The sequence below is a fragment of the Branchiostoma belcheri genome, unplaced genomic scaffold (genome assembly GCF_001625305.1).
Source record: "Branchiostoma belcheri isolate BF01 breed outbred unplaced genomic scaffold, Haploidv18h27 scaffold66, whole genome shotgun sequence".
Taxonomy (NCBI): Eukaryota; Metazoa; Chordata; class Leptocardii; order Amphioxiformes; family Branchiostomatidae; genus Branchiostoma; species Branchiostoma belcheri.
Genome location: NW_017804309.1, coordinates 1,617,493 through 1,629,182, shown reverse-complemented (window position 1 = coordinate 1,629,182; position 11,690 = coordinate 1,617,493). Strand labels below are relative to the sequence as shown.

Sequence of the window (11,690 nt, the reverse complement as noted above, 5' to 3'; positions counted from 1 at the left end):
AGGATCCGGGTTGATTTCATGACTTTTGTGGTGTTTTGCAGGTCCAGTGGTGCGGATTTTCCCCTCTGTTCGTCTAGTTATATATGCACGACTCGCAAAATTACTAGCAAAATGAGCCTGGTACCACACATGATATGCTTCTAGTATATTGCCACATAGGGGTCTAAATGAAGGCGAACAATGCAGGCTGAAAAACGGTAACATTTAACCAAATGAGGGTGGAATAATAGGGTTTGATCAAGTTGCCGGAGGGTAAAAGTTACCTTTACTCTCCTGGTCAATTATTGATCCTATGTTTGCCGGATTCTAGTATCCATGACCTGTTAGGAACTATGGAGGTCTGGACATGCGTGACCCGCACCCCCGGGATAGGGGAGGGGGCGGAGCAAACCTGTCAATCACCGCCCAGGTAGCGTTGTCTCACCTGGCCTGTGTAAACACCTGACGCACCTTTCCAACATGTCGGACAGGTACGTAGAGCAGCTTAGGTTAGTTTGTCGCAGGCCTTAAACTTGCAACTCTTTATCGTTAAAAACCATGTGGATACTGAAGACCACTACTTCGTGATCACCACTAGACGTTTGTTGTGGAGCCGTGGGATGAATATTGTAAGTTTGAACGTCTAAAGATCGTGTTTACATAGCGGGCAGATACGGAAGCTTAACTATGTTTTGTCTCATTTAAACTGACAAATCTGTGCCTTTATCAAACCTTTCGGACAAAAGTCACAGCAGAGAGTCTTCCGGAGAACTACTAAGATATTTGATTTGTTGTGGAGTCGCGAGTTGAATATTTCACAGCCAAGGATGAGAAGGGGCAGCGTGATGTAAGTTGTGTGAAGGATTTCATGATCGTGTGTACAGAATCAGTAAGTGGGAACTGAAGACTTCCCACAGGTTTCCAAGATATCCCGATTTTGCTTGAGCTCCGAGTGAACAATATAGAAGGTACGTAGGTAATGGCAGGTTTTAGAGCGTATCGCTTAGGATGTCCCCGTGTAACTTATGAAGACATGCACTGTGTGTTGGTAATCTTATTAAATATCCAGTGACAGTGTCTTTTCACAGTACTCTGCAGTCTCCCGGTCGTTGACCCCAGGTCGGGGGTGCCGCTGACAACAACGACGCCCGCCGGGTTTCCATTTAAAAATGGCGACAAAGCAAGGAAAGAAGGTCAAATTCAAAGTTAGGAATCTGTTCTCGAGGAACAAGTATAAGAAGTTCTCCAAGTCCAAGGAACGTGCCCCCGTACGTAAGGAGTCGGACGAGTCAATAACAACTTTAGGCGACGACGTGGAAGAGAGCAAAGGATTGTACTTAGATTTAGAGGTTAATCAGACGGTAGTAAGTCACTCACAGCAGCAGCCCAAACGCCGCAGTGTGAAGTTAGATGTGGGAGACCTTCTGTACGGTGGGCAGGGCGGGCAGCAGGACCGAGAGACAGAACCTTTCTCCTCGGACCAAACGGCCCCAGACACCGACGGAGAAGAGAGGGCACGGCCCGGGGAAGAACAAGACTTGGGCCTGAGACTTGTCACGAAGGAAGACGAGGAAGAAAATTCTTCGAGTGACACTAAGACTGCCGAGAAGGTGTTTTCTGCTGAAGTTCACACGGACAGTAGTGGTGCAGAAAATGGGACCCAGTCTGACAAACACGTCATGAAGAACACTGGGCCACAGTCAGGGACAGAGGAGCTCTCGTTTTCCAAGAAAGGAGAAGGAAAGTCGAAGAAGAAACGTAAGAAAGTGACCTTCTCACCCACGTCTACCAAGTACATACAGCTGGAGGCCTCCCAGGAAACCTTAGACATCTATGTGGTGGAAGAACAAACGATCAAAAAGAAGAAATCCAAGAAGAAGAAAATAAGAAAGGTACGATTTTGAAATACTAGTAAAGCTTTATCCAACCATCTGAGGTCTTTCTGAGGATTGAATTCATCAATCAATGAACAGCCTTATCGATCGGTCACCAAGCAAACGATTGGGTAGTCAAGGTAACAGCACACATAGTTAGGAACCTTACCCCTTCATCGTTTTAACACCCCACCTGTTAATGTTCAGTACGTGATGCCAGGGTCTTGTGCCTTTCACAGAGAGTCCGCAAGGCGGCGCGGCTGAGCTGGCGGTACCTGATGGCGGGCTTCCAGAACATGACGTTGGCAACGCCGTTCTACGTTACCACGACCACCGTGGAGAGCATGTACACACCGCGGCCCAGTTACCCCTGACAACTGTTACCATGGCTGGAGCTGACGAAGATTTGCTCTTCAGGTATGACAACAAGGCCGGGAATTTTTGAGGAAGAAAACAGTACTTAGTCAAGGACAGAGCCCTAATTAAGTTGAGTGAGGATCGAAAATTATGTATAGGGATGGATGGACTAATGAATTCTGATTAAAACCTTTTGGATGATATGATCACAACACACACACAGAGACTTAATATAAATCAAACGAATTAAAAGCTGGTGTTTTTATCAGCGTAGTTTAGTTACTCACAACTTATTACATACATGGTGCAACTAGACGAGAGACGGTACAGTGTGATATAATGATTGTAGTCAATGTATACTTTGTGGCTATGACTCATCTTAAGCGAATAAGACTGATTTTAGTTGCATGCCATGAAATAATCATATAAAGAACTGTCTTCCCGCAAGTGTAATACTAGTAGTCCTAGTGAGTTTTTTTAAATTTATACAATATTCTACCAAATCCTTGGATAATTCTATATGTAATTCACTACATACAATATATAGATTTATTTTTTGTGAAAGAGTTGTCTTTGTTTAAAAAAAAATGATGAAGTGCCTTGTTAGAAGGATGTGTGAAAGTAGTTGAATTTTTAAGGTCAGAGGCAAATTGAACCTTCCAGCTATATCTTTTAAGGCTTGCTAAGATACTACATTCTGCAGTGCAGATGATACAGTTTATTTTAGACGATGTAGCATACACAAGTTATTTGGACAATAATTTGAATCGAATTAAATGTTGACAAGACCGCCTTTGTCTGCTCTGATTGACTGTCTTCTAGCTTCTAGCCATCGAACAGTTATTACCTCCATGAAAAATGGAGGTATTGTTTTCGGCGGCGTCTGTCTGTATGTATGTATGTATGTATGTATGTCTGTGTGTGTTTCCGCAACTTTGTGGTCAGCATAACTTCAGAACGCCTTTATGGATTATGATGATATTTGGTATGTTGGTAAGTCTTAGGAAGACAAACGTCAAGGTCAAATATGGGCCTCCTGGTGGATGACCTTGGTACTGCAGCAGAACTTCCGGTTTTTGTATCTTTTGTCCTGAACATGCTGTGGTCTTGATGTTTTGGTGACAGATTGCTTTTCCTGTCAGGAATAAGTGGTGTGAGTTTGGTCCCCCTACCAGCTTGTTCTGGAACTGCAGGGGACTTTCGGGCGAAATGTTTAAAAGCCAATAAGTCCAGATAGGAACAACATATTTTCATAATTTTTGGTGTGTAGGTAGCTGGGAGAGAGATGTACATGATTAAATGCAAATTATGCAAATGAGGACTTAATTTGCATAATTAATGAGGAAATTCTATTATTGCAGTGTTTTACATTATACTACTTTCATACATGTAATGTATGCAACCTATGGCAGGCAGAACATCAACAGATACTAATTATGCAAATATGACATAATTTGCATAATCTATGCAAAAAATCTATGATTTCTTAATGGTGAATAATGGGAATGTCATACTTGGGACATCTGTAAGTTAATCAAAAGTTAACATACATCATGATGCATATATCATGCTAATGCAGAGGTAATTTGCATAATTAAAGAGGAAATTTATATTTACATATCAAGCCCATATTTCATGGAGGTATGAAATCTCGGAATTCTTGGTTACAATGTACTTTGAACCGGAGAAGAAATTTCTATAACTTTCAAAGTTATGCAGGATCTAGGAAAAAACTAAGATGCCACGACAGTGTAGACACAGACCGGTGCATGCCCTTTAATCCGCATATGAAACTGTATTGGATAGACAGCAAAAAGTTCAATTGAAACGTCGACGATCATCAAGCTTTAAGTCAATTTGGTGTCTTTAAGTTATTTTTCCTTTCCGGCGTTGTATCATACGATGCACCACAAATCCTCATGGATACCTCTGTGTGTACCCATCATCTCCCGTGTATGACGTCATGTACATAGGGGTGACCAGGCTAGTGTTGTACTGCGGTGAGTACACGCTCTGCATCGTGTCGCTGGTGACGTAGAACGGCGTCACCATCGTCATGTTCCTGAAGCCTGCCACCAGGTACCGCCAGCTCAGCTGCGCCGCCTTGCGGATTCTCTGTACAAGGTACATGTATAAGCAATACACTGATGTTAGCGCTATGTGCCTTCCAAACGCACCAATGTCATGACTGTCAAATTGACCGAATGAATGACAACACGAGGATTGACAACATGGTTGAATAATTGGTTAAGATAAATGCTTATAAAGCAAGATTATCAAACATAGACAGTGCCAATAGTTGGATAGAGCCCTTGTTGTAAAAGGCTTACCTTTTTCATTTTCTTTTTTCTGTTGGATTTCTTCTTTTTAATCGTCTGTTCTTCCACCACACAGACGTCTAAGGCTTCCTGGGAGGCCTCCAGCTGTATGTACTTTGTAGACGTGGCTGAAAAGCTCACTTTCTTACGTTTCTTCTTCGACTTTCCTTCGCTCAGTTTCCTGTCCGGACGTGTTGAGTTTCCTGCACCGCCGTTGGCAGGGTTCCTAACGTTTTCCCCAGGTTGGGTCTTTCCTCCTGCACCACTGTCTGAATGTATTTGGGCAGTAAACACCTTCTTTGTAGCCTTGGCGCTAATCCAAGAATTGTCTTGACCGTCTTCCTTCGTGACAAGTCTCAGGTCCAAGTCTTGGTCAGGCTCCCCGGGCCGTGTTCTTTCCTCTCCGCCGGAGTACGTGGCTGTGTGGCCCGAGGAGGAAGGTTCCGACTCTCGGTCCTTCCGCCCACCGTACAGAAGGTCTCCCACATCTAACTTCACACTGCGGCGTTTGGGCTGCTGCCGGGGTTGATTTACTGACGTCTGGATAGTCTTTAAGTTTAAGTTTAATTTCAGTTCATTGTTCTCTTCCTCACCGGCACCCATGACAGTTATCGGCTCTTCCAACTCCTTGAGAAGGCGTACTTGGTCCTTGGGCCGAGAAAACCTCTTCCGTCTCCTTGAGAAGAGCGTTCTTATTCCAACCTTGACTTTCTTTCCTTGTTTGGTCGCCATGTTTAATCTACACGGCCTTGGCGATGGTTATAGGAGCTGGTCGTCAGTAGAACCCCCCTGTGAGATATGTCAACGACCGGAAGGTCAAATCAGAGAACTGTAAAAAAAGATTTAATAACATTCCTACCATTCTGTTCTCTTCAAATACTGTACGTAACACACAGTAAGGTGTATCTAAATGATAAACAGTGATTTAGTGTTATTCCACATTGTACATTCCGCAAATAAAGAAAAATAGGTACAAAATGTACATTGCAAGCCTACAGACGGTGTCCCCCCAATGACCCTGTGAGCACAAGCGTAACTTAACCCAGCGCACAACTCAACACACCAAGCATCCTGATCCCTGACTCTAGTGACAGTGCACCGTGGACAGTGCCATAGTCGACGCGCAGTTCGACAACAAAGCTTTATATAACGTAACGACAGCTGTGGGCACTATGTACCAATCTTCAGTTGTTTGATTCGTATGTTTAACAGAGAGAAACCTTAGCAAGGGTTAGCAAGTCACACACATACCTGTCGGACATGTTGAAAAGACAGGTGTTCGCGCAGGACAGGTAAGAAGACCGAAGTCGGGGACTGACTGACAGGTTAGCTCCGCCCCCTTCCCTATCTGTGGCACATGCAAGTCACGCACGTCGGGACTCTGTGACTTACCTAAAATCTTGTCTACCATGCCCCATAGCTCGCTCTAAAGATTCGTTTTGCATCGATCCAGCTAGTGAATACGCGTAATATGGGATTTAAAGATTAGATACGGTAATAAGGCGCTGTTGTGAATATCGTCACCAATGTATGCTCTCTCAAACCATGGAGGTAGAAATGTGCTTTTTCCACCTCCATATTCAAACACACCGAGCACAAACCATTAACGAGGAAATCGTCATGTCATTTTCCAAATTCAAATGCCCATTCGTTTTTGAAATATCATTTCCTATTCCCAGTTTCATTGTAGTATAGCGTTCAAACGTTGGAAAAGTATGCAGATGCATCTACATACTAGTACCTAACTACTGTAGCTGACGGCTCTATGTTCCAACCGCCCCAACGCCCATATGTTTGGACACCTCTACGTTCCAAACATTCAGGGACGTAGGGGTGGATTAGGGAGTGTCGGAACATACGGTTGTTTAATACAAAAATATCACTGATACGATTGTGAAGCATTTGAATGCAACAGTTGTACATGTATTTTTATTCCTTTCGTCGGCAGAACCTGAATTTTAGGAATTTCAGATGTTTGAGACAGTGGAGATACTGTGTTGTCACCACGTCTTAATTTAACCATGAAACCTTCTGCCTCGAGATCTGCAATACAATTGCTCACTTTCAGCAAGGAGGTTGAGCGAATACATTTCTGCATTCCTAGACACTGCATTTTTCCTGTTTCCAGAGACAACCCCTTTCCACTAGAGGCCGTCAACACCGAGAGACCAAATATTTGACAGAAGCTCTTTGACAAAGTTTTTTTTTACGTTTTCTGCATTATGTCGTCTTTTAAATCATACTTCTAATCATGTCAAAGTTACACAAACCCAATTTTGCTGTACGGTCGCTCAGTGATCGCCGTCTGGTGGAAAGGGGGTCTGTTAAAGCAGTACTTGAGTTTGACACCTGGCACCTACATGCCTGGGTTTCTACCTTTTCAGTTTCTGACAATTCTAGCACCAGTTAGTGAACACAGTACTGTATATCATTCAGAACAGTGTTTTTTGTTACTTCCTACAACATTTGCTATGAACAATGACATTGAACCATTTCACCAAGTTATTCTGATGCTAAGATTCAAAGAAGTGCTATTCAAAACATTGACACACAAGGCGTGGTACCTGAAGTTCCCATTTTCCAATCTGGTGATGCTCGTTCTACAAATTCTTGTAAACATACCTACGACATAGTCTATTCATTTTATAGTTTCATGGACAATGTGGCAAGAGGCTGTCCTGATATAATGATCTTCTCTAGTGCACATTCAGTCCAACCTGCACTAGTAACCACCTGACTCTCTGCATTAGGACCAGCTGGCCATTTTTGGCTGGTCTCTAGTGACCCAAGCATGTTGAAAAACCTTGTCAATAGTGGCCACCTGTCCACTGTGACCATTTCCTTCAAGTCCGTTGAGTGGTACGTCACTATAGACAAGTGTACTCCTCAGGTAAATGTGTTTGTATACGTCATCTCCTACATGAACATGAATATCTAACACCACCACTAGATGTTGAACAGGTGACATAGTACACTCTATTAGATTCATTGTTTGAGTACAAGACCACTGACATGTTTTACCTTCTGTGATGTCAAACAAGGTGAGACATACACCTCTAGCATCAGACAGGACAGGACATGTGTATGTAACAAACATTGCTTTCTCTCTAGACACCCACCTCTCAAAAACCTCTAAAGACTGAAGTTTCCTACAACATTGAATATCACCTGTATAGTCTGGAAGACCTAGTAGCAGACAACAATGGATGACTATTTGTAACAGCAAGACTTGATCTGCATACATCCACTGGTGCAGGTAACATTGAGAATTACCTGCACCAGACAACTCATATCTACACCATGCTGGAAATGGAGAATTTATCAAGGTCAATCACAATACAACTGAATATCCAGTACATGGGTCAGTGCAAGTTAGGTAGACATGAGAAATACCTGCACAGCTCCAATTGTACCTGCACTAACCTGCATATGCAGGTGAGATTTCCAGCCCTGAAAAGTTTCCTGAGACTGAAATCCCAAAGAAGAAAAACTTGCACTGAAGTATATACTGAATATACGTAGTTTATGGGTTTACAAAAATAATGCCTCTACGATACTACAATATATGGATGCTATCTGCAAAAATATAATTTGAACACTACTGTCATACTAACATGTAATTGTATGCAAACATTGCAATGACAGGATTACCAACATTAATGTTAGAGTAAATGTTAAATGGTAATTTATTTATATCCTTGATATATTGCATTGTTTCAATTACCAAGCAACTTTATTTGGAGACAAAACCTCATATTGTTGGGGGCATGAAAGTACAACACATGTAACTGGCTCCTTGCAATGTCTAACGATGGAATCCCAAAGCCCCTTAATTACAATTATGTAATATGTTTTGGTCACTCCTAAAGTCATAAGTGTTTGAAACATAATTAAAGCTTCGGAAAAAACATGAAGATACAGCTGCCATATAGAAACATAAGGAATGCGTTAATTTGCAACAAAGCTATTTTGCTTTTTTTAATTCAGGTACAGGTACACCAGATATTCAGGACCTGACCTGTACCTAAATAATTCTACAGGTACAGAACCAGCAATTTGGTACATGGCCCTGTATCTGAGTGTTCTGTGCCGGTATCTCAGCTAGTCTTCTGGGTCACTGATGTCCTCCCCCCATGCGGGGACCTCTTGGTAGTACGGCCCGGCCATGGCGCGGAGCAGGTCGGCCCCAAAGTTGTTGCGGCTGAGCTGGGAGTGGGCGTACGCCGGCGACATCTTGTACATGATGTAGGAGTTGTTCATGGCCAGACTCAGCACGGTCCAGAACAGTTGCTGCCACGTCTTGTTGGGCTTGTAGGAGATGATGTACCATGAGAACTTCTCGTTGTACTTGTCAATGTACTTGATGTGGTTCTGGAACAGAGGAGGATGGAGTCACTCAGCCTGTGTTACACAATCTCCAGGAGTCTAGAAAGTTATTTTGGGGAAAGGTCCAATCCCAGGTATACCTTAACATTTTGAGTGCAGAATATCAGCTTAGCAGAATATCAGCAAAATGTAACAACAATCCTCAATGCCTGTCTTCAGCATTCAAGGCTTAAATCTATAGGTGATATGATATGAAGGAGGGGATGGGGCCTCCTCCTACCTCCCAGGGGCCATGGCTAGTGGGAGGGTAGCTAGGAGCATGATTTATTCATGAAAGAGAAGAGACCCACCTGGTAGGCTTGCACTGCCTCAGGACATGGCAGTTCCTCGTCAGGCCTTCGGTTCTTCTTAACCACCAACTTCCCTTGTGCTGCTGGAGAGAAGGCGTTTGTCAGCAACCTGAACGGGATGCGTGGGGAGTTCCACACCATGGAGGAATACCTGCCCTTGGTGCGGACAATGCTGTTGTACTTACGCATCGATGCTGGAGGCTTGGCAAGGACGCTGGCTGGGAGTCCATCGCAGTCACTGTGCTTTGCGTCTGTTATCACTCCGCAGCCATAGATGTTGCGTGATTCAAGCTCTCTGAAGAGCCGCAGGCTGGTGTGGAGTGGTTCACAGAAGATGATGTGGTTACGCCCTGAGTTAATCAGATCAGAGCACAGGGCACGGGCAATGGAGTACCCCTTCTCGTGGAGGGTCTGGTTGTCGTTCTTGTCTTTGACATGGATGTAGATCTAGAAAAGATATTTTGAAACATCTTTATGTCGATGTCCTGCATATCAACGTGTTGCATACCATATGATCATGAACAAACTTTTATTCCAATGGTACATATTACTTTTTTCATAAACATACAATATAGAAAATTCAAGTTTTCAACTTACCTGTGAGATGAAACCTGTAGCTGTGCACTGCCGTACAAACAGGTTGAAGCGTTTCTTCTTGCGTCGTTTCCTCTCCAGTCGTGGGGACCAGACCGAGGGTTCCTCCTCCAGGGGTGGCTCATGGACCACGTGGGTCTGCAGTCAACACATCACCATACCTTCATGAATGATTTTGTAGGGTAAGAAAGTTCCTTACCCACAACCAATTTTTTTCTGCTGAGGATCTAAATCCTGAACTGTCCTCAAGTTCAAGTTCAAGTTCAATTTTATCTAAATCAACTGGCATGTACACAGATTCACAGAAAATGTGACATGAAATTCGTTGACAATTACATTAAAAGCTCTCAAAATGTGACATGAAATTCGATGACAATACAGTAAAAGCTCTCAACATGAAGACAACGATGTTGCAATACTGCAATCCTCAGTGCAATACTGACTGGCTCTACTTCACACGGCAGCCAGGTGGCAATGCACTGACTAGTACTAGTACTACTGGTAGTACATAAACCAAGGTAAACACAATCTCTTCGGCCAGCATCCAGTCAATCCAGATAATGAGCTCAACAGCCAACTCGTAAATAAATGAACTAATTTGACAAGTTACAAAATATTGATGTTGGAAAAGTAATATCTATCAAGTATCCTTGAAACTGCTAGTTTGAGATATGAAATATGATGGGAAAAGTGAAAGTGATCATGCACCTGGGCAGTCTTGAACTCATTCCGGAAGGAGTTCTGCACGGCCTCGAGGAAGGGGCGGATTTTGCGCAGACTGTCACTCTGCTGCTGGGCGCTGGACGACACCACGTGGAAGTACTGCATGATGTGCTGGAAGCGGCGCTGGGTCATGATGCTGGCTATGACAGGGTTGTACGTTATGGAGTTGTCCTCCCACACGGTGGTGATGTCTTCTGAGAAGATACCGTGCACGATGCTGGTGTACATGAAGATGGCCATGAACGCCTTCAGCTCCGCCAGGTCCACGTTTCTCCACTCCTCGTCACGCCCATTCTTCAGCTGGTACTTGTGAGCGTAGCGGTTGGTCTGCTGGACGATGGCGCTCAGGAGGGATTCGGGGACCAACATGTGGAAGAAGTCGATTGGCTGGGTGTTTGGCGAGATGTCGCGGACAGGTCCCACCTTCTCACCGTCGCTGAAGCACGGGGGGTCGAAGTGAGCAATGTTGGCTGCCCACCCTCCATCATCAGCACTCTCCCCTCTGTCCTCATCCTCATCCCCCATCTCCTCTGAATCCTCCTCCTCCAAACCTGTGACTACCAGCATGTCGTCAGAGAGGCTGAGCTCGGAGCTGGAGTTGGCATCGTCAGAGCTGGCCGACCCGCCGAACATGTCGTCAGAAATCTGGAGCCCCTCGTGTTCCGCCGGGTTGGATGGAGGTCTCAGGAGATGCTGGAGGCTGGCTGAGCGTCTCTGCTTCTCTTCATCCATGGTGCTGATGCTGCTGGAGGGCGTGGCACTTCTTGAGAAACTGACTGGGCTAGCTTTATAAAGGAAAGGTCAGTTATACTATAGGATATCCTGCAGACTGATGCTAATGTGAGCTTTATAGGCCCACAGAAATACAGCGTGGGTGTAATTCAAACTTTATACTACAGCAATTCCACTTCTTTCCCATCCCAGAACTATATGTCAAAGGTCATCCGTCTGCTGAGTTCACGCATGCGTGATTGTATGTTATGTAAGGAAACTCGTGATTGGCCAATTTTTGTCCAATTTCACTTAAGAATTGTTTATTATTGCCTGTTCTTTCTCCGAAAATTTACAGATGTCACGTATAAGGCTATTGTTCTGACAATATTGGAACAACATGAGTCCACGAAATGTGGCGTGTTCCCCCAGAAAGGTCACGTTCTAACCGGACCAAT

General features: G+C 44.0%; 3 protein-coding genes across 8 annotated transcripts; 1 reads left to right on the top strand and 2 right to left on the bottom strand.

The window, feature by feature from the left end:
* The first annotated feature begins 253 nt into the window (after positions 1-253).
* LOC109483771 lies at positions 254-2,999 on the top strand. 5 transcript variants are annotated; one of them, XM_019786861.1, is made up of 3 exons: positions 254-470; positions 1,055-1,871; positions 2,093-2,999. In XM_019786861.1, exons 2-3 carry the CDS (start codon positions 1,149-1,151, stop codon positions 2,225-2,227), a joined length of 858 nt encoding a protein of 285 aa, XP_019642420.1. In that variant the 5' UTR covers positions 254-470; positions 1,055-1,148; the 3' UTR covers positions 2,228-2,999. The 5 variants fall into 5 exon arrangements, with proteins under 5 accessions (XP_019642420.1, XP_019642419.1, XP_019642418.1 ...); XM_019786860.1 differs by having other exon boundaries at positions 254-608; XM_019786859.1 differs by having other exon boundaries at positions 261-470; positions 1,068-1,871.
* Positions 3,000-3,908: 909 nt separating this feature from the next.
* LOC109483770 lies at positions 3,909-5,858 on the bottom strand. Of its 2 annotated transcripts, XM_019786857.1 has the most exons (3): positions 5,780-5,858; positions 4,541-5,357; positions 3,909-4,325 (listed from the first exon to the last, which is right to left on the bottom strand). In XM_019786857.1, exons 2-3 carry the CDS (start codon positions 5,258-5,260, stop codon positions 4,128-4,130), a joined length of 918 nt encoding a protein of 305 aa, XP_019642416.1. In that variant the 5' UTR covers positions 5,261-5,357; positions 5,780-5,858; the 3' UTR covers positions 3,909-4,127. The 2 variants fall into 2 exon arrangements, with proteins under 2 accessions (XP_019642416.1, XP_019642415.1); XM_019786856.1 differs by having other exon boundaries at positions 4,541-5,843.
* A 51-nt stretch (positions 5,859-5,909) lies between these two features.
* On the bottom strand, positions 5,910-11,459 carry LOC109483767 (piggyBac transposable element-derived protein 5-like). The gene is made up of 4 exons (XM_019786854.1): positions 10,507-11,459; positions 9,802-9,936; positions 9,205-9,651; positions 5,910-8,899 (listed from the first exon to the last, which is right to left on the bottom strand). The coding sequence occupies exons 1-4, from the start codon at positions 11,251-11,253 to the stop codon at positions 8,630-8,632; spliced, it is 1,599 nt and encodes a 532-aa protein (XP_019642413.1). The 5' UTR covers positions 11,254-11,459; the 3' UTR covers positions 5,910-8,629.
* Positions 11,460-11,690: the final 231 nt, after the last annotated feature.

What these genes read in the sequence shown, in the direction of transcription:
- LOC109483771 (XM_019786861.1), top strand. Translation starts at nt 1,149, where the DNA reads ATGGCGACAAAGCAAGGAAAGAAGGTCAAATTCAAAGTTAGGAATCTG. An exon ending in AGAAGAAGAAAATAAGAAAG is followed by an intron (nt 1,872 to 2,092) that starts GTACGATTTTGA and finishes TGCCTTTCACAG; the next exon opens with AGAGTCCGCAAGGCGGCGCG.
- LOC109483770 (XM_019786857.1), bottom strand. Translation starts at nt 5,260, where the DNA reads ATGGCGACCAAACAAGGAAAGAAAGTCAAGGTTGGAATAAGAACGCTC. An exon ending in GAAAAAAGAAAATGAAAAAG is followed by an intron (nt 4,326 to 4,540) that starts GTAAGCCTTTTA and finishes TACCTTGTACAG; the next exon opens with AGAATCCGCAAGGCGGCGCA.
- LOC109483767 (XM_019786854.1), bottom strand. Translation starts at nt 11,253, where the DNA reads ATGGATGAAGAGAAGCAGAGACGCTCAGCCAGCCTCCAGCATCTCCTG. An exon ending in ATGAGTTCAAGACTGCCCAG is followed by an intron (nt 9,937 to 10,506) that starts GTGCATGATCAC and finishes TGTTGACTGCAG; the next exon opens with ACCCACGTGGTCCATGAGCC. An exon ending in CTACAGGTTTCATCTCACAG is followed by an intron (nt 9,652 to 9,801) that starts GTAAGTTGAAAA and finishes TATCTTTTCTAG; the next exon opens with ATCTACATCCATGTCAAAGA.